The sequence below is a fragment of the Xiphophorus hellerii genome, chromosome 21, assembly GCF_003331165.1.
Source record: "Xiphophorus hellerii strain 12219 chromosome 21, Xiphophorus_hellerii-4.1, whole genome shotgun sequence".
NCBI classification, from domain to species: domain Eukaryota; kingdom Metazoa; phylum Chordata; class Actinopteri; order Cyprinodontiformes; family Poeciliidae; genus Xiphophorus; species Xiphophorus hellerii.
In genome coordinates this window covers 18600998-18622834 of record NC_045692.1, presented here as the reverse complement: position 1 = coordinate 18622834, position 21837 = coordinate 18600998, and the positions used below count along the sequence as shown (strand labels likewise).

The following is a 21837-nucleotide window of genomic DNA, read 5'->3' as shown; positions in this document are numbered from 1 at the left end:
GATACTCAACCCAGCAACAAATTGCACACATGCGCACACATATCCATCAATGTCCCAATCCACCACCCAGCTGAGATCCAGAGTGCAAACACACACAACCGTGTGGTGGAGTCATCAACACTTCACTACTCTGTCCAGCTGAGAGCTGCAAACACTTACACACACACACACACACAGACATAATGAATGCATATTTTCACCACCGTACTCCAACAGATGGCCCTCATTTAAACTAAATATGGATTAGCCTTTATGCCTCTAAGTGGGACTACAGGGGGTTCACTGCGATGATGAAGGAACATGCCTTGCACCAGCAGAGTCACTTCTTTTCCAATGCAAACAAAAATGGCTGCTTCATACTATGGTGACCCTTAAGAAATGAAACAATTACAAATAATTTCAAAGCAAACTACACAAATTCAATAACCTTGGTGCAAAAGTGAACACACCCTTGAATTAATCCTTTTTGTTTTTGTTTTTTTTAAATGCCGTACAGTTTTAATATGAAGTCGTCTTTTTTTGAAGTCAGCAGGACTCGTGTTGATATTGGAGGAAAAGGTTTTTGTTTTGCAACCTCTTGTGCCAAGCTTAGATGGTTGGAGAAAACATGAGCATGTTCTCAATTGGAACACAAAAAGTTAGAAATTTCTGCATCTCTTCAGTCTTCATCTTAGCAGCCTCATCAACCAGTTTCTATTTCGTATCTTTTTAATTTGGTAGATAAATTCAGTTTTTTTTGCATTTCATAGATGTCCTGTATTTTCTCCCGTTATTGTTGTCTATCCTCCTTGTGTCATGGTATATAATATTATCCTGTAGCTTGTTGTACCTCCCACAGATGTAACATAAGCTAATGGCAGGCATGAGATCAAGAAGACTGAATTCTGAAGCTGAATAAAAGCTGCTTCAACAAACTGTTAGTGTAAAGATGTGCACAATTCTGCAACCAAGTTTTTAGCATGTTTTTAATAGTATATATTCCTTATACAGTGGATGCCGCCTACTATTCACAGAAAGTTAACTAATTAACAGATTTTTCATAGAGCATATCTAAAATAGCTTATTTGAAAGAAGCCAGAATACCTACTTGTCACGCTACTTGCTGCTATAAGAAACCTATAGATATTAGCCTATGTGATAATGCTAAGGCTTGATCCACTGTTTGCATTGATGTATGTTAAGGTATATTTGGTGTTTGAGGTATTAAAATTGTTAATTGTAAGGATTGTTAGAGGGGTTCTCAAGTATCTTGTAATTTTAGCGATTATTCACAGGCAGCTGTGGACCTTCACCTCCACTAATACCAGGTGTCCATTGTATATATTTCATAAATTCAACTGTGAATATGCTTGTGAAAACACACGTTTTGAGAGTCAACCCTGCTACTCTTCCTGTTTGATGACCACTGCTACCACTTTTCAGGATAGCTTTAAAAATAACAAGATTGTTAGTGAAACCACCCCAACCCTAACACCAGCAATCAACACTCACATTCAAGTGGAACTACAGATTTTTAACAGGCTGATTTAAAGTTACTCTCTAATGATTCACATCCTCTGATAAAAGTTTTCCTCCCACACAGGGAGACCTCACATCTTTAGTATTTCACTGCCTGGTAAAGATGTTAGCAATAATCCTATATTAAAACAAACCCAAGGATACCCTTGAGACTCATAGTGGTTATCTTAGATATGTGTGTGTTTATGGGTGTGTTTATGTGCCCCTGATGAAAGCTGGGGTCGCCTTTAGTGAGAGACAGACCGCTGCCAGACAGTCATCATGTCGATGACAGAAAGGCAGATAAAAAGCCATCAGATTTATTTCCATGAGCCTCCAAAGGGGAAAGGATTGGTGGACAACGCTGGATTTTATTCCTCAAAAGAGGGCAATTAATCTTGCACTGCCGCAGCCACATTCAGAGCCAATGAAATCCTGCATTCTGCATGTTCTCATGCAGAACTAGAAACACTAAAAAACACCTTTTAATCCTAGATATATTCACTTCCTGTTTAAATTTAGAACTCTGTCAGCTGTATTTGGTCACATTTAGAATCTGCAGCCTACTGCTGAATCGCTGACTTAATTAGACAGGACTTAGAAGAGTATGGCTGCTATAATCTCTCTCCGACAAACAATAACATGCTCAAATTAAAATAACATCCTGCAGCAGACCCATTACGCATGCAGGCTCTCACACTAAATTAACCAGACACACATAACGAGGCACTAGAAGTTACTTGACACAAACAGACAAGCGGCCGCTGCAGCCCTGCTGGTCTGCAACACTTGTGGTATTGAGTCTAATTAAAAAGTGTGGCATGTCAGATGGAGGGTCTCTCAGAGCATGACACCCTAACAGTCGGCCCCAGAATGGGAACAAAGCTGCTCCAGCCGGATCGTCCTTCATCATTACTGCTGCACTATGAGGCAAAAACATTAAATATAAGACCTCTATAGATTCAATCCATTAATACGGAGCCCGACAAAACCCACCTTCAACATTTTCTAATTTTGTCACATTACAACAACACAATCAATGTAGTTAATTTGGATTTAGCAGGGAAATTATTATTATTTTTTTTTTATCTTGTTGTCCATTTCGATTCAGATCCCTTTACTGTGACACCTCTGAAAAAATTGACCAGCCCTGTGAAGAGCACTGCAATTATATCTGCATGTGTTTGGGAACCAAACCATCCTAACCAAATGGCACATCTACAGATAAATATTTTCATCCACTTTTGATTGTGAAAAGGCTTTGAAACTGGTTTCTGACATCACTTTTTATATGGTTTCAACTCTACTGGTGTGTATTGGAAGGTTTTGACCAATGGCATTACTACCCTTAATTTACATAGGAATGTCTGGCATTGTTTATAGTGAATGTGTATTGGAATTTCGCAGAAATAATTTGGGACCTCTTGGATATCAACATCTGCTCTGTTGCAGACGTGCCAAATAACAATTAATTAATAACAATTAAATTAAGGGTTGTTGTTCTTATCTGTCCAAACGGCATTCTTTCCAAGTCATGGCTAAGGGAAAGGAAGGGACCAGGTCACCCTGACCTGAAAGTGAAGCCAAAAGCTCCTTTGCAAAAAAAACAACTCCATAAAAAATATTTCCTGTCTAGTAAGGCCAACAAAAAGTTTCATCTTAATCTCATCTGACAAAAACTCCTTCCACACGTTTGTAGTGTTCTCTATATGGCCTGTTACAATATGGAAACAGGACTACTTCCCATAAGGGACAGATTGGTGAAACAAACAACTAATACTTGTCCCCTCGACAGATTCTTTAACCAGAGCGGTGGGTCTCTGCGCCACCTAAAGGGTTACCGTAAACTACTTGGCTGCTTTTCTCACCAATCCTCTCCTTATCTGACCCGTCAGTTTAGCTGGACGTCTTTGCTGTTGTTCCACACTTTCACTTTTCATGATGGACTGAACAAAGCTCTGAGAGGTGTTCAAAGCTTTTATATTTGTCTGCTTTAATCTTTTTCACAACTTTTCACTGACCCGCCTGCAATATCTTTATGCATTCATGCACTTGCTGACCTGCTGATATTCTCTAACACGCATCTTAGGCCTTCACAGAACAACCAAATTTGTACACAGAAAAACTACTATAAGGCCGTTGAGGACATTTATTGCACTGAATTTTATTTAGGGATACCTTAGTGAAGATGGTAAAATGATCGCCATTTGTAAAAATTGCTCAAGTAGGTCTACGCGGCCTTCTCACATGCAAATCTGCAGCAGCTTGTGAATGTTTTGTGTTTTTTGGGCCATGGTGACTGAAGGTCCGAGAAGCAGCACAAGTAAAAATGACAGCATTTCGGTGTAATTGACTTCTCCTGAAGACAGAATCCTTAATGGCAAAGGCCGGCATTACAAGCCACTGCAGACCTAGATAAGTGGCTGACAGAAGGTAAGGTGAGGCTGAAAGAGAAGAAGTGACACGAGGAGAGAGACACTCACCCCATAATGAGGCCATTAATGTAGTCGTTCCCATCCATGTGGCCAAACTGGAAGTCTCTGGAGATGCAAGAAAAATAAGAGAGAGTAAAATGAACTCTATCTCCCGTCTCTGTGGGCTGTATATTGTTAGCACAAACTGGGACAGTATCTTCAATGCACAATATCACACAAATAGAAAACTTGGTTAAAAGTAATATGATGTCCCCGCTGCTGAAAACATAAGAACGCTTTTGTCACTGTGGGAGGCGATGAAAAAAAAATATCCCCAAAGCTCCATCCTGCGCCATCCCTATGCTTCTCCTCATCTCCTTCGCCACAGAAAAGTCTTGGGTTATTTATCTAAATGATAAGGAAGGAGGAGGAATTCAATTTGTACCTCATTGTACTGCACTATGTCTGAGAAGAACACATTGCAAGCAGATGAGGGAAGGGATGGGGAGGGCCATAGAAACCAGCGACTTTCGCCGAATGACTGATTGCGACGGCCCGCACATATACATTATATTCATTTTGAATCATTGCTACATATAGGAGGATTGTCCCCAGGGTGCTAAGCAGTACCGCATGTGCTTATGTGAATGGCATGATTATTAAGACTGAACAATATAATAAATTTTGTGGAGGCAACGAAAGAAAGAAAAAAAAAAAGAAAACCTTCAGTCAATGTTTGAGGTAATCGTACTGACAATAGCAAACCGGACTGGGAATAAAACTCATCATAAAGTAAAAGCCCGCGCTGGAAACAGCAGCAGAGTGAGATACGGATCTGAATTAGGTAGAAAATGATTTACACCTCTAAGAGCGACAAGAGAAGTGAGGAAATGCAGCACTGAAAATGTGACTTGCAAAAGCTATAATCTTTTTTTTTATTATTATTATTATTCAAATTTTGCCTCTTAATTTATTTTTTAGATTTGGTCCCTATGCCTTCTAATCTTCCCACAGACATGCCTTGAGCCATTAAGCAGGCTGCTAAGAATACAATATAAGTTTAATTAAACACTCCCACACTTGTAGTTTTACAAGGGCAGGTTTACCAAGTATATTTCTAATTAAGCGAACACCAGTCAAGCAGATTTAAATAAAAGAATATTGACTTTAAATAAATGACAATATACACATTACAGCATCTCAAAAATAGAAAGAAATGTTTGATGTTCTCTGCTCCATTTTCATCCAAATTCCTGTGTCAAATATATAAACTTAAGTTGATTTCAAACTTGAAAATTCAAAGGTCTACCAACAAAACCTGCTTGGAAATCTTATATGGCTGTCAAATACATAAACAAAACACAAAATGAAGCAGGTTTTTAATAATACTTGAGGGGAAAATAAGACTATTTACTGCTTTTGCAAATAGCTGAACTTTTTAATGCATTCAAAGCTACATCCTAAAGTCTTCCTAATCAGTATAGAATAATTCAGTCCAGGTTGGAATTGTCTGTAATTTGAGGTTTTACTTTCAATTTTTTATCAAAATCCAATTGGTCTTTTTGTATTTTTAACACTAAACTCAAGCTCTATAAGGAAAAAGACAGTTTGGACTTCATCTCTATAATTCAAATTGAATTTGAACCAAATCAAACTGAATGTGTTGAAGACACACTTTATCTCACAACCACACTGTAGCTCCTATTAGATGTTTGGTGGAGGTTATATTGTCATGCCTTTGTTCTTGAACTAAATCAACCAATGTGCAGAGAAGCGTCATGGTGGAATCAGCCATGTTGGAAAACAGAGGCCGTCGTGTTACACGTCATTTCTCCGACTGGAGAACCATTTGAAAGGACACGGTCGCTTCACTGCGCCGCTATTGCACAGTGTGGATGAAACAAAGGCGAACAGAAGGAGAACAGCATTGGATTGAGGGGGCTTATAAATTCAAGGAAATATATTTGTTTTGGTGTTATTTATCAATCCCTCCATTCATTTATTAACTCATTTATTTCTCTATCCATCCATCCAAATCATGCATTATTGTTGCAACCATCCATCCAATAAACAATAATTAATCCATCCATGCAGCTATCCATCCCCTTGCAGGTGTAGCAATTTTAATTTTCAAGTTCCTGCAAAAATATCTGCACTGACTTCATAATGAACTTTGGTATTATTAGATTAAAATTGGCAAAAGAATTTATTTTAAAAGAAAAAAATATCAAGCTGCACCACTGAAGTTTCTTTTAAATCCCTTCAAGCCCAATACTCCTTCTATTTTCTGGTACTGTGGAAAACCTCATTCCTGGTATGCTAAAAGCACACTTCTTTCTGCTCCTTTACTTTGATGTTTTGGGCTGGATTTGAAAAGTTTTTTTTTCTTTTTTTACCACTAAAAACTGCTAAATGAGCAGAGTAGAGTGAACTGAAAAACCAGCGTTGCATACTTATGGGATCTAAAACCAAAACAATGCCATAGAACTCCTAAAAAAAAATCCATTCTTGGATAATGTGAACATTATAAAGTATAAAACTAAACATTGGGTCTAGAAGTATGCTTACCCGGACTCTCGTGGGCTTTAAATGAGGAATTATGAGATTCCAAAATCCTTTATGGATAGAAATTAAAGCTCAGAGGTCTCAGTTTGTGAGACTTTGTGATAAAGCTTATTTTATTTTCAGCTCCAACTGGCAGATCAAAACCAAGACAAAGCAACATGTGCTCAATTCCAGCACATTCATGCCCACCGACTGACGAGAATCCTGTTTGCCCACGCACACGAACGCCACAAATGGTGGGTGAGCTGAATACCACAGCGCTGCATCAAACGGCATCAGCTCATTCAAATGTCAGCACTCTCCTGTGATCTCTTCTCTCCGTGTGCTACCTCCACCTACCACCGGGGGCGACACTGCAGCTATCGACTAGTAATTACAAGCTCCGTTTAGGTGTGTCAAAACCCTGCAGGCGGGTCTGATCTCAGTGGGGGGGAACTCAAATTCAGACATCTTTGGGGAAAGGAAAAAAACGAAGAAACAGCGGAAGGTAGTGTGGCAGATAGTGGTATAATTGATGATAGGGATCTGAGTAATTCAATCAGCCCTAATGGGAATGCCTGGAGAGGGAGAAGCGCTTTGATCACAGCGGTTTGAGGAGGACATCTTTATTCAAATGCAGCAGCCACTTCAGCACAGTACATTCCTGCTTTAACCAGAATCCTTCAGCTGGAGGATGACCCACCAGCTGTGCTTTAAGTTAACCCACTGCGCACAATCAACACGCTTTCATTTGACAGCCCTTTGTTAAAATCTGCTTCCTTTTTTTCCCATCCTCTTGGAGCAAAAATAGCTTCTCCTGAAATTATACACTGCTTTGTTTTTATTTGCCTTGTTACAGAGCAGCGTTCCAGCATGAGAACAGGTCGAGCAGCGCAGCACGCAACATAAACACCCCGGTACAGAGTTGTTATTGCGCAGGAAAACAGAAAATTATGCATTAATAAAGGCTGAGCGGTGGTTGTGATTGACAGCTGAAAAGAACACCTATATTTGGAAGCTGACATTTCACATAATTACCTTTCTACTGAACCGCTACAAAAAAAAGAAAAGGAAAATAGACGTGCCCTGACAACGGCATAAACTTGCTGCTGAATAGACTGGCAGCATTTCCCCAGCGAGTACGCCATCCTGAAATAAATGTATAAATTGGATTTTCATCTCTGACCTCATCGTGTCTCCGTGCCTCACCTGTTAAACTGTTCTCTGTATTCCTTCGCCACCCGCTGCATCAAGGTCTTTAATCTAAAAGCAAATGAGAAGAGAGTGAAAAGCCACATAAGTCAGAGCCCATCCCTTTTTTTCTTATTTTTTATTTATTTATAGCCGCTGGCTGCAATTTGTGGGCAGCTCCAAACAATAACAGTCAGTCTTATCTCTATTCGAAAGCCACACAACAAAATGCCGCTATGGTGGAGGGTGTGGAGAGCCATTTGTTTATTACGGGCACAACTTTTTAATTTCTGTCTTCTCTTTACCTGCCGCTCTGCTCTGTGGGGTCTTTCTCGTCGATGATCGCAACTGCCACCAATTTACCTGTGGCAGGAAGACATTGATTACTTTTTTTTTTTAAGTCACAGAATAAAGAAAAGAAGGAGACAATTTGAGACCAGTTAGACACTGGCAGGAGGCTTCTTATACAACTTTTGTATCAAAATTACTTCTTTATCCTAAAGGAAATCTCTGAAGTCCTTTGATATTTAGAGACAATATTCAATAAGTACAACTGAAATAATAATGCATAGGAACTTTACAACAGATATTACAGACTTTATGGGTGGAAGTGTGAATGAATGTACAGATGCACGGGTGTATGAATAGTCAGATCTGTGGACGCATATTAAATATTTGTACACTGGAATCATGTGAAACCAAAGCACATGAACCTGGTCATTAATGGATGGATGAACAGAAAAACGAACAAACGAATGAAAGGAGGGACAAACAGATGGACGGAGGGAAAGTTAGATATATAAATGGACGGACGGACAAATTTTTTAGCTTCCATATTAATTCAGATCTGAGAAAATATTTAAATTCCAGACTTTTCCAAACTGTAGGAGCTGCATGAGAGATGCTTCAGCAGCGCTCAATAGGGAAAAGAAAAGAAGAGGCATGGAGGGTGATTTACCCATTAATCACTCAAACATTAAACTAACTTCAGCTTTCTGCTTCGTTGTGCAGGAAACAAGTGCTCAGTTGGTAGCAGAGCTATTTAGGTGCCATTCAAAACCAAAACCCATGAAATGACAAATAGGTCTACTTAAAAAAACAAAAAAACAAACTCTTACACAACTTAAAAAGGTCTCCTATTTAAGCTGCTACGGTTTGAGGCTGGAAGCCCCTTGAAATGTAGATGAGAGAGGCAGCCTGCCCCCTGCTGGTCACTGATGCAGAAAGGTTATGTAGAGAAAGTGGACAGCCTGGAGTTAGGAGAAGAGATAAATACTTGCATTGCAGAGAGGAAATCTTAATATATGGCTTAGTTTGTGTGCATTTCTTCCAACTGCAGAGCGCCTGTCTTCATGGGAGTTTCTCAAGCGGGAATGTGCATAATTAATGCCAGCAAGGATTTGAGAACTTAAGAAGGTACACTGAGCTAATATGCATAGAAAAGTAATTCATCAGCGGTTTGTCTAATAGAGTACTGGGATTTTGAAACATCAGTGCAGTTTTTTTGTTTTTTTTAAATTTGGGATACACTTCCTGTTAGGCCAAACAGGAACAATGTATTCTCGTCTATGTTAATATTAACCAGCGATCTGAATATGATTATTTTATCATGCTTCATAAAGGAAACCCAAACACCCCAATATTTATCTTCTAAACTTCTCATATGTTCACGTACCTTCTTCTGGCTTATATTGTTCTGTGTGGTAACAACGTCGTTAGACAAGCTTGCAGCTCATTAAGCAGGTTTTCACTGCAAATTACAGGTCCAAATGTTGCAAAAATTGTAAAATGTCTCTCTTTCTTCTGCAGGGATAACAATTATAGTTACGGCGCAATAATACGACCAGCTAAGGAGCATGATTACTACGGTCATCACTGCAGGATTATGTAGCTGTAATGGAAAATTACTCACATGGAAACATTAATTTCACCAAAGAACTTTGTGCTTGGAGTTGTTCACTTCATTTCAGTTGACATTACTGTTACTATTAGTAATTTACCATTTGTTTTCGAGTAAGCCAGCAAAAATCTAACACTTCTTATGCGTCATTGTTTTTGTTTTTCTTATGTAAGTAAATATAACTGAGGATTTTTTAAAGGGGGCTTATTATGCTTTTACACATACTGTATTAAGATAGGTTTATGCAAAACAAGTTCATTACATTTTTCAGATTCTCAGATAAAATCACCAGCTCAGCTCTGTATATTCTAAGCTCAACTAGGATCAATTGGCATGTATGCATGATTGGACTGAACTGAATTTCTTTTGTGTAAAGTGCCTTGAGATGATGTGTTGTAAATCAGCACCATATAAATAAAATAATTTAATTCTTGGTTGAATAATTAAAACTTTAAACCAAAGTATGTGAGGGGTACGAATATAAGCATAAATATGGGGTAGAAAAAGATCAATTACAGCCAAAACCTTTGTATATGAAACCCAACTATTTAGCCTTCATCATACTCTAAACTGACCAAAGCTTTATTCATGTTTTCATCTTCATCTCCAATTGACTCAGATTTCATCAAATGCTGCATTAATTGGACATCAGGAGAGACAAGCCAAAATGTTTTTTGTTGCTTTTTCACTTTATCAACAGTTCGCATGAGCTTAGGACCTGCTTCAGAAGTTTGGTGTTTAATGCGAAACATGCCTCTACAAAAATCAGATTCAGAGATTTATTATTACTCACCAGTTTTTCAGCTTGCTACTCCCTGCTATCAAGTCTCTCTGCATGTTTGGTGTTATTTGTGACCCAGAGATGGAGAGCAAACACAGTGAAATATAAAACTCAAGGTTGTTTTCTACAGGCCCATATCTAAAAACGAGAATCAATTCGAGCTCTTCCATTATTAAGGCTTGATTACCATGTCACGTGGGTCAAGATGTTTTGGATTCTTAATGCCAAAGCTCTGATCATCGCTCACATCAAAAGGTTCAGGATGAGAATGAAATCATGCTTCATCAGAGAGAATTTCTGAATAACTTATAAATGTTCAAGTCCATCAAGTTAAAAGATCGTCTGCTACAAGCTTAAAGACCCGCTTGGCGACAGAATCTAATTTAATGCATCCAACTGAGACCTCGCATCGTTTTCTGTAAATTTGCCAGAGCATTTTCAGAAACTATAGCCAGCTCAGTTTTATAATCCACTGGTTTAGTGACTGTATTGTTTACCCAGCTGAAGACTAACAGTTTGCGCCTTAAATCCAGTATAAATATGTAGCAAGCGTGATATTCATGTGATAAATGTAGAAAAACGAGAGGACACAAAAATTGGTATGTGCAAGATGACAAATGTTTTCTGGTTCTCCTGTGTTGTTATTGCGGTTGTCTCCGCTTCTGAAGAATAACCTTCCAATATTCCCGTGCACGACAATATAAAAGGAGAAGTGCTTTTTAATATCGCCAAACATATTCTGCTTTCAATATGCACCCAATTCATCTCCCTGTCTGCCTCTCTGTCCTTTAAATCCTCGCAGTTAAATAAACCTAAATTACAGTTTCAGGCTCTTCATTGATTTTTTTTGGGTCACACCAGTATTTAGATGTGGGTACAGAGTTCTGTGTCAGTATGACTTATGATGTGTGGGATGGAGGGGGGGATTTTTTAAGCATAAAATGTCATCCCAGCAGCTCCACTGAGCTGCAGTGCATGAAATGTGATATTTGGTTGAAAAGACTCCAGCAACAGGGCTTCTGCCAACTTTCTTCTTTTTTATAAACTTCCTTCAAGCATTTACATGAATTAAAACTGCAAATTCTTGAACAGTCACACATTGTTTATCCAATTAAGGCATTATTGCTAAGGTTTAAAAAGCAGGAAGTCTGGCTAAAAGGAGAAAGAAAGCAACATGAAGTAGCCTAAATAGAATCAAACAGTATTCACTTACACAGAGAGGAGTAAAGTAGTAAGGTTTGTGTTTGGTTGATTTTGTTGTTGTTACAATGCTTACAGTGCTTCTACATAATTAACCTTTTACCAGTGGAAAGCCTGTTTATTCTCTCTTCAAAATGGCGCCACATATGCAGGTTGAATAGAGTTGTGTACAGGGGTTACACCCATAAATAACTTGCCAAATCTTCTTTAAAAATGCAAAACTGCTTATGATGGAGGAAGTGGGACGGTGTTTTCTCCATGATGGAAAAACAAGAATTTTCAACACTGGAGGAGATCCCAATGCAGAGAGAAATGGAGATGAGATCCCGCAACCAGTGGCAATCCCATGTCTCCGGACTTAAACCACTTCTCCATCATCATGTCTCCTTCTAACTGGTTATTGTCTGGTTTGGTTCTACCACAGTTGATTAATTACAGCCAAAACAGTACAGTTTGTTCCTCTGCATTGTGGGCGTGAATTTAGGCAGGAATTTGGGCGGCTGTCAGCGTGCAGCAGCCTTGGTCAACATTCTAATGAGGTTTGCAGCAACACTCAGCAATGGAGAACCTCAAGGTTTTAGATTTAGGTAATGAGGTCAACAGATGTAAACCAAAATCCACACATGAACTTTATTTAAAAAGAAAAATTCAAAACAAAGAAATAACTGCACAACACAACTAATTAATATTATGTAGTTCTGACTGCTCCGTCCAACAGATCGCTGACTAGAAATGCAGTTCTCGCTTTTTCATTTCTGCCCATTCTCTTTTCAGAGTCATGTTGCTTGCAGGGTAGCGAAACACGGTCATTCCATTCCAAAAGTTGACACGTGTGCTCATGGCGGTGCTCAAGATTAAATTCGTAATTACACTTCTCCATGCTGTGCAGCTTTATGATAGTAGACAACGTGTCCGCCAGCCCACTTTGGTGGTTGAGATGTTGTTGTATAGAGTTTGCAGTGACATAAATAAGACAATCATTGAATTCAGTCTGCTGGCTGGCACGGCTTGTACTACTCCTGAAAAAAGTACGAAAACGGGGAAGAACCGCATACAGCAACTAAATGGAGATTAATTTGGACTGGGGCAGAACCAGTGAAAGCCGCTCTAGTGGAGACGCCCCTTTAGAGACTGAACTGTATGCTACATACAGAATCCAATCATGCTATATATGATTGGATTCTACAACCTGCTGCATTTGGACATAAGCTGATTTTTCTTCCATATCTGAGATGCTTACATTTAGTTTGAAGTTGTTTTAGGTGAGAAATTTAGCTAAGTGCAGAGCAAGCTGTGTGCCTTACTGCTGTTGAAAAATGCACACCCTGACATGGTTCGGTCAACCTTTCTTTCTGCAGCTGCGTGAGAAACCTTAATCTCTCCAAATATCAGAGCATAAAGACAGCTGGGAGTTTACTCTGTTTTGTTTGGGTGTCACTTAAAAGTTACCCAACAAAACAATGCATTGCACTACTAGTTCCACTTAAACATTCTGCGTGTGAAGTTGACAATGCTGTACTGGATATTTTTAGTTTGAATTTGTGTGCCGTTAAAATAAAGAAAAGAGCTCACAAAGTCTGAGAAATTTCAGTTTAATGGAAGTAAAATGTAAAGGAGTGAAAGCCGACTGGAGAAGTGTACAGATTATTCTAACATTTTTGCACCAGTAAGTATTTTAGGGAAAACATCAGGGTTAACTCTCTTGCCTTAGGAAACATGAACATATAGAAAATCCGTGCATTAAACTGCACACCTTGTTGGAATCCAGCCCCTTATCCAGCAAACCACAGCTGCTCTAATGCTGTAAGTATAAAGCCTATAAAGGAAGAAAATACTGTGTCTAATATTAGAGAGGCACTGCACAGAGTATCAGTGTACCGCTGTTTAAGAGGCAGTTTGCATTTCACATTTGAGCTTAAATTACCTTTACAAGGAAAGGAGTTTTTGAACAAGAATAACAAATCTGGCTGTTTCTGGAGGGCATAAAGACTGAGCAAAAAATAGATCCACGAGTACAATTGAAGCAGAACAAGCTTCTGATGGAAGATGTTTGACTTTTAATTTTAAAGTTGCCCTATGGCAAGCGACACGTTTGAAGGCGAGGCTGTCAAACATTAGGGCGTTCTTTATATAACAACATTTTGCTGACATGCTTGATTTATGCTTGTGTTTTAATATGCAGTTTAGAAATGTTTAAAAGCATCTTTGGTCGTAAAGATTAAAGAAGAGCTATATGCATGAAAGAACAAAATAAAAAAAACCACAGCTACAGCGCAAAATATAAAGCAGAAAAGCATTAAAATGAGTCTGTAAAACATTTGAGCTCTGCTTCATCTGGTAAAGAAATATTATCAAAATATAACTAAAGCACATTTCCAGGAAGAAGTTCTCATATGCTCCTTGGCTGTGTGTAACCAAGAAAGGAGACAAGGATGACTGCTGATGCTGGCTTCTACCATAGTGCTAAAATGATTTCCAGTCTGTGTATTAATGCATATTGAAGAATATTTGGTGTTTTAACTTTTAAAATTGATAGTTATTTTAGTTTTCTTGAATTGTAGTTACTTTCAGCATACAAAGTGGCTCGGGATCCACACCATATATTTGAGCTAAGGCTGTGCGATTGTTTAAGATTCATTTTTGGAAAATCTGGATTTCTTTTCACCCATGCACTCCTTGGATTTCCATTGTTCAAAGTATTGTCAAACAAGATGCTAGGCCTTGGGTAGGGTGATAAGTGTTACATTTACTTGGACTTCAAATTCAAATCAATTCACCGAAGGGATGATTGTAGTAAGATGCAGTTTTGGAAAATATTTTCTATCTTATGTCATGTCTTTTCAGAAAAGGAAGCGAGAATTTTTTTTAATTAAAATCGGAAATCAGATTTGGTATGATAAAATTTTAATTTTAATCCTCTATGGATTACAGAAAACTATCTATAAATTCAAACATGTATGCAGAATTATTGTTAAAAAAATAAAAATCACTAAAATTTCCTGACAAATACTGAACCAAATTTTAAAAATTGCAAATCAAATATATCCTTAAAAGTCACAAATGTATGTGATAAACCAGAAATGGATGGCCACTATACATCTCAAATTTAACTCTGTAAATGTTAGAATTTGCATTTATTTGTATAACAGTGACATATTTCTTTAAAAAATTGGGGGTTATGCTGGAAAATTTCTTGGAAGGTTACATGTGTATGTTGGAGAACAATATGCTTTGCTGCAAAATAACATTCTTTAGATCAAAAAAGATGAAAATGAAATAAGGCTGCAAGTGGAATGCACTACCTGTTTCTCCAAGCTCATACAAGGTAAAGCCATCAATATGAAGGTATCCCTGGAAGCGCTCCTTGTTCACCCACGACGACAGGCTGCCGTCCTCATACTCTGCAAACATACAGGGGGGAATCTTTCAGAAACAAGGGGACAGAGCAGCTTATTGAGATTCACCACACAACCTGTCGATATCAAAAGCAAAACATAGAAAACTATTGATGGCTGGACTGTCAGAAGATCACAGTGTTTACAACATGTAACCTCTTCGGGGGGTAAAGAGCGAGACACTGTCTGAGCATTCACAGACACAGGGCACGTAAACAAAGATCAGAGGCGTCTGAAGTGGTCTGGGTCATAAACGGCACTATAGACGGATATATAAGTGAACAGATAAAATAACAAGGTTGAGAATATTTTATTCAGGGTGGATTGTCAACAGTTATACTGGATGAACAAAACATGTTTTATTTATCAAATAAATGGTTGTCAAAAATACTAAATTATCCATTTGACATTAATAATTTCTATTCTGTCCCGATTCTCTCATCAGTTTTGCTTGTCAATCACAACAAGCAAGAAAGAAAAAACAATTTCATACTATTTTTAATGCATACACTACTATGGACAAGTATACAAACCACTTTGACAGCCAACAAACTGGAAATATTATTTATATATGGAAGACCAACATAAAGCAATTCATAATTGTGAAGAGTGAAGAAAATGACATAGTTTCCAACTGTTTTTAAAAAGGCAAAAACTGGTGTGCTGTGTCTTTAGCTCTTTTTACACTCTGATGCCCCTAAATAAAATCTAGTTCAACTATGGTTATACATTTTTTTTAGCTGTGGAGGTACTACAGAGATCCACAGCTCATGTGAATTATGAGTATTAAAGGGACAAATATTAGTTGTTTACATTGCACATCTGATCTTGAAGAAAAAGTGGGAAGAAGAAAGCTATCGTTTAGGGGTGTGCAATATGAGTAAGACATGTGACTGCTATATAACAGCTGAATCTTGTTAAGGCAATATTGATTACAATAAATCCATGTTGTCGTAAATCTCGTTTTTTCTCTCCAGGTAAATTTCACACCAGTCTTCATGAACTTTAGCATCTTTCATACTAAAAATCTACAGCTATCTACAGCTCAGTTTTTGCAGATGCATCTAGTCCCTGATTTTTCTGTGGAATATAATTCCAAAATACAGGGCACTCCTGGAAGAAAATCTGATTCTGCAAAGACTTGAGTGGTGGAGGTTCATAACCCTAAACATACAGTTCTATATACACACAATAGAATAGTTTAGATGAAATCGGATTTATGTGTTAAAATGATCCAATCAGGGTCCAGACCTAAATCCAATGCGGAATATGTGGTACAACCTGAACAGTCTCAATGAGCTTGAACCATTCCTGAAAGAAGAAAGCCTTTGTTGCTAGATGTGAAAAGATGATAGTGGCAATTTCTAAGACTTGAAGCAGTAATCGCAACAGAAGATGGCTCTGAAAAATTCTGAGTCAGGGGTGCTGAATACAAATGGATGCCACACTTATCTTATTTCTACTTGTAAAACTCTAAAAAACCTGATGTCATTTTTTTCTTTTATGTGCCACTTTGTAATAGTCCGTCGTGTAAAATCTCAATAAAATATAGCAAGATTTGCAGTCATGACCTGACAAAATGTCACCAAGTGTGAAAATAATTCAAAGGATATAAGGTCAAAGACAATAATATTTTTTGCAAGGCATTGCATCTTATGCATGTCATGCACAAAAAGAAAAAAAAAAATCATTTCTAGACAAACATCTGGAGGCAGGATGAGGGTTATAGAACAAGATCAGTGAGGCATTTTAGAAACTAAAAAAGCTGAGAAAAGCAAAAGGATGCACATAATTACTGTCAAATGTAGCCGGAACCTTAATATGACATGTTAATAAGTTATTCTGACCTTTACACTGCCACTTAAGTAATTACAGGAACACTGATAATTTTTAACATGATTCTCATGCTGCAGGGCCTCAAAGGAGCCGGGGGCACAATACCAAACATGACAACTTAAAACCCTCGAACACGCTTTTAAATGTGCAAGGCTGTTCCTTACAGTTGCATTAGAATGCATTTCTCCCAGAGCCTTACTGCTATGCGAAGGCAATGGAGTGTTGCTGTAAAAGCCTGCTGAGTCAGTCGATCTGGTAGACATTCCAAAGACTTCTTCCCACAGATGTTTTGGCTTTATAGACAGCATGCAGCTGCCCAACTTTTCCCCAGAAGCAACAGAGCGAGAGTGAATCGAGAAAAGAAGGTGGGGGTCGCGTTCTTTTTAAGGTTGTACCATCTGATGAAGCTCTTGTACACGACTCAACTTGCTTCACCTTGAATCAAATTAGAGTCGCTCTCTTCTCGGGGCATGAGGCTCAGAAATTTCATGCTGCCCTACAGGAGCCCGTCAGCCAAGAGTTCGCACAGTGGGGAGACAACATGGAGAAATGAGGGGAAGGAAGGGGAATAAAAACAGACAGTGGATGGAGAGGGGATGATCTGGTGTCAGAGTTTGGAGCTGAGGTAGGAGGGAGCGCTGACACATTTCAAGGATGAAGGTTAATGGCAGAAAAGACCTGGGAGTCTATGCAAATAGAAAGAAACAGAATGACAGTGGAGAAAAGCAGAGGAGGGAAAGTAGCTTCATCAAAGAGAACTTAAACAGAGACAGAAGGTTGATGAGGATGAAAAGACAGACGGTTGAACATAAAGTGTAAGAAGGGTGTAAAAAATGAAAAGATTTCTTCCGTTACAGAGAATAAGATAATGTGACAAGCATCCATAAAGCACTAAGACACATTACAATGAGAGCAGGAAATGAGATCTGACGCTCAAGACCTGATGGATAAGAAGAATAAAAAATGACACCAACTATTAGAGGGATTACCATGAGATTTCAAGGTAATGCTATAGATGAACTTAACAGTTATAGCTTCTAATGAAAGGCTCTTTTAATCCTACAACCTTTGTTAATTATAGCATGTAATGAATAAACAATCTGGTCTTTACCAAGTTCTAAAATTTAGATCAAACATCAAGAGTAGAAACCCCCATCCCACCGAATACCCTGTGAATCTGTTTCAGGGTTTCCCCCCGTGTATTATAAGCCTGGCGGGCCACCAGGGTTTCCTTGCGTCCCCACCAGGCTAAGCATTGCTTATTTATGCAAGTCTTTTTAAAATGTTTGCATTTATGTGTCAAATGACTTGGTCTACGGAAAATGGGTTCTTCGAAGGCCACTCGGATATGGACGACCAGAAGAGAGAAACTGTTTCATAAAATGCCAAGTATGCTTGAATTGAAAGTTATTTTTTGAAACAGCAACTATTGTTTCATCTTAGAGAATGTGTGTTGCTTTTTCCATGTTGCTCCTGTTATTAATAGTGATTGTATAATGGGATCAATGGTGTGAAATTCACGGGGTTATGCTGTGTCAAAACCTGGAGAGTTACTTTTGTGCTACACCACCTTAATGAATTTTCCTTTTTTTCCCTCATAATAAAAAAAGTTGACCTGTGTTTGTTTTGTAATACTTCATACACAATCCACAATCCAGCATCATCTCTTATAACTTAATGGTTATTGATTTAATACTTAGTCTCAGGCTGGAAAGGCTTGCAATCAATTCAAATCTCTGTTCTACATTGTGCCATCTTTCAGTTCACTATGAGGTCAAGTAATAGCAATGCAATAATGCAACATTTCAGGATGAGGATAATTAACTTTATAATTGGACCATTACAGTAACAATTCACGCAATTCCACAAACTGTGTTGAAATGGTGAACATATGCGTAAACACAGCATAAGAGAACACCGGCTCTCATGCTATGGAGATTTGATATACAAAGAATCTGTCACAGTCTGGTTGGTTGTTCAACTGTAAATGGAGCACTGTCAATGCCTGATGGAAAAACAATATGCTAAGTTACTGTCCTCCACACAGCCGTGAACTATTAAATACTACAGAACTGCCATTCAAATCAGGCAGAAAATTAATTTATGTGACATCATGTCTTTTACCAGAGATGCAAATAAATGTGGAGGATGCTATGTAAGCTAGGACCAGTCAGTTGCATAAAAAGGCTGAGCTCTCATCCAGTTGTCATCTATAGCATTAAGTGAAGGAAAGCAAGGATTTTTAAAAGCTTTTTCCATTTTTACTGTAAACGTAGAGTACTGTAGCATTTTAACATTGTTGTTTACAAGGACTGACTCATTCACATTAAACCTAAATTAAACTAAAGAAACGGAAGCAAAGGTAAAAGTGTTATCTGTTAGCTTTTACTTCAGCATGTTCGCCCTATTCAAATAATCAGAGGTAAACACTGCCTGTTTCCAGCTTATCTAAACAGTGTCATTTTTATGACTTGTTATTCAGTCTCTACTTTAAATGAACCCAATCAGCAGATGTGAAACAAGTTCTACTTCACGGCAGCCACATTTATGAACATTTCCTTAAAAGGTGCAACACCATCAAACCATTAACCACTGATGCAAATTAGAAGAAAGCATTGATGCAACTGAGAGTAGTAAAAAGGGCAAATTAGGATTGTAAAACACATTTTCCACGTAAAAAAAATTCCAGACTGGAACTTCCAGGGTTTTCAGTCCTGCATATGAACAGTTGGCAGATTTCACATGTGGAGCAAAGAAATAACAATAGAACATAAGGAAGAATGAAGGGAAGGATGAAATGTAGAACAAAAGGACAAAAGCAAGAAAGAGTGAAAAATAATAGGACACAAGAAAGTGGAAAAAAACACTTAAGGAAAGACACATGCAATGAAACAAAAAATGGCAAAAAGGAAGAGAGCGATTAAAGAAAGAAAAAAGGTAGAAGAAATAGCACAACATTCACACAAAGAAAACATAAAATCTGGAAGAACAAGTTTTTCAATGCTCATTTTTTTTGTACTAATTCAAACCTGAAAAGTACTGAAATAAGATTCCAAAACTTTCCAAACTGAGTTGGAACCCCTGGAATATGCCAATCTTGTGAAAGAAGCAATGACAAAAACAACTTTTATCCTAAAGATAATGTAATAAAACAGACCATGTCGGTCAGTGTCTTCATCCACACGCACATAATGATCAACACTACTGAGAGCCTGCAGCACAGTAACAGCTTACACCAGCACAGCAATACGGCACTGAGGATTTTAGTTGTTAAATATGCATGAGGCTCTGTGCCGGACTATATTTTAATGGCGTTCTTCAAAAGCGGGATGCTGCTGTTTTGGGAAGTGCGCAGCAACGGCAATCAAAGCTAAAACAACACTGTGTCAAATATCACGTTACACAAAGTGAGGGCTGGCTTTTGGACAGCGTGTCTCTGCTCAGTGGGAACTCTTCTTTAAAACAACACAGACCTGCACAGTCAGAGCACCGAGGTGCAGCAGTGAATTCCTAATAAGCGTTTTTGAATCTGAACTAACTCAAAATCTAAAAAAAAAGAAAAAAAAATAGAACTGCCAGGGGAAGATATTGTTTGCATATCCTAGGAAGAGCCAGCCTCTAAAGCCAGGAGATAAAAAAACAACAACACTGCAGCTTATGAAAAGATGAACATGAAAGCCACGCAGTGCTGTGCCAAACGGGTCATATCCCTTGAACTGTTCTGCATTTTAAACACAAACTTCTTTGTCTTTTATTTTGGTCCAACTCATGTCTGTGGCAGACCAACAACTTTTGTCCTTTTGATTTTTTAATAGTTCAAGTCCAGTCAACCTGGACAGAGCAAAGAGTTATTTGTCAAGGAAGATGGTTCAAGAAAGCATCCCCACAGCTTGATGCTGCTCCTGCCATGTTTCGCTGTGTTTCCAGTGTTGTTTTACAGTCACAGTTCAGATATTTGACCTTTTAAGATTTGTTCTACGGCTGTCCAGTATTTAACTTTATGTATATTCCAATCAACCTGGACCAGCTTCCCTGTCCTTGCTGAAGACAAGCATCCCCACAAGCAAACACTGTGTATCAAAGTGAGTGATAGCTAGGTGACCTCAAAACATAGAAGTTTGGAAAAACTTCTGATTTTAATTAGGTCGTCTTATGACTTTAAACAGGAGTTCCCTTCTTTCAAGTCTTGCATAAAGGTCAGATTACTATAGTACTATAGTATATAATTGGCAGCTTTTCTAATCAATACTCTCCTTGCTCAGCCTCTCAGTTTTAGCAGGTTTATCACACTAAATTTTTGGATAATGGATGAATCAGTGCTGTGATGTTTCTTACTTCTGAAGGGAACTGGTGGCACTGCATTTAATTTAGGGCTAACAAAGTAAGAGGGAATCAGGATGCAGACTACAACCTTCAGATTTTAACTTATTTTTATAGATTTTAATTTTTAAAAACCCTATATCACATATTTCCACCCAGTTCACAGTTTTGTGGCTGGAACATGAAAGAAATGCGCAAGTCTCAAAGGTGGGAAAACTTCAATGCAACATCCACACTGCCTGAAATAAAACTGGACAGCTATGCAAACGCGTCATGGAAGTTCAGCCAAATTACATTTGATAAAACACTTTCTGACAGAGCGTCATGCAAAGTGAGGGATGCAGAAAACCACATCAGATGATTTAGGATCAGTTCTTCTCTTATGAAGGATCAAGTCAGAGCAATTTAAGCGAGACAAGTCTGAGAAATAAAGCAAAGCAGACAGAAACAGATGCTGTGGAGCTACAGAAGAAGAAACAAAAACAAGGACTTGGAAGTGGACGAGAGGAGTGGAAGGATTTCTTTCTGCTGTCATTGACTGCTTGACGAGCTGCAGTCGGTGATGTTCGATAATAAACGTGTTTTTACTTTTAGAGATTAGAACAGGGGAGAAAAGAAGCACGCAGCGGGTCGTTTTATCATCCAGTTTAGCTGCTCCATCTTTGACAGGTTTAATCCGCCGCATCCATGGCAATGCCAGACAGGCGCATCCTCTGCATCAGGGTCCTGGAGGACTCTGCTGAGTGTGGCGTTTTTGTG

General features: G+C 38.3%; 1 protein-coding gene across 1 annotated transcript in view; it reads right to left on the bottom strand.

Moving 5' to 3' along the window:
* tmx3b (thioredoxin related transmembrane protein 3b) overlaps positions 1 to 21837 on the bottom strand; it is a 46992-nt gene that overhangs the window by 11735 nt on the left and 13420 nt on the right. The window contains exons 10-13 of the mRNA XM_032552155.1: positions 14830 to 14928; positions 7952 to 8009; positions 7665 to 7718; positions 3981 to 4037 (exon numbers count right to left, since the gene is read on the bottom strand). Coding sequence (XP_032408046.1) covers positions 3981 to 4037; positions 7665 to 7718; positions 7952 to 8009; positions 14830 to 14928 — 268 coding nt within the window. The remainder of the gene's footprint in view (positions 1 to 3980; positions 4038 to 7664; positions 7719 to 7951; positions 8010 to 14829; positions 14929 to 21837) is intronic.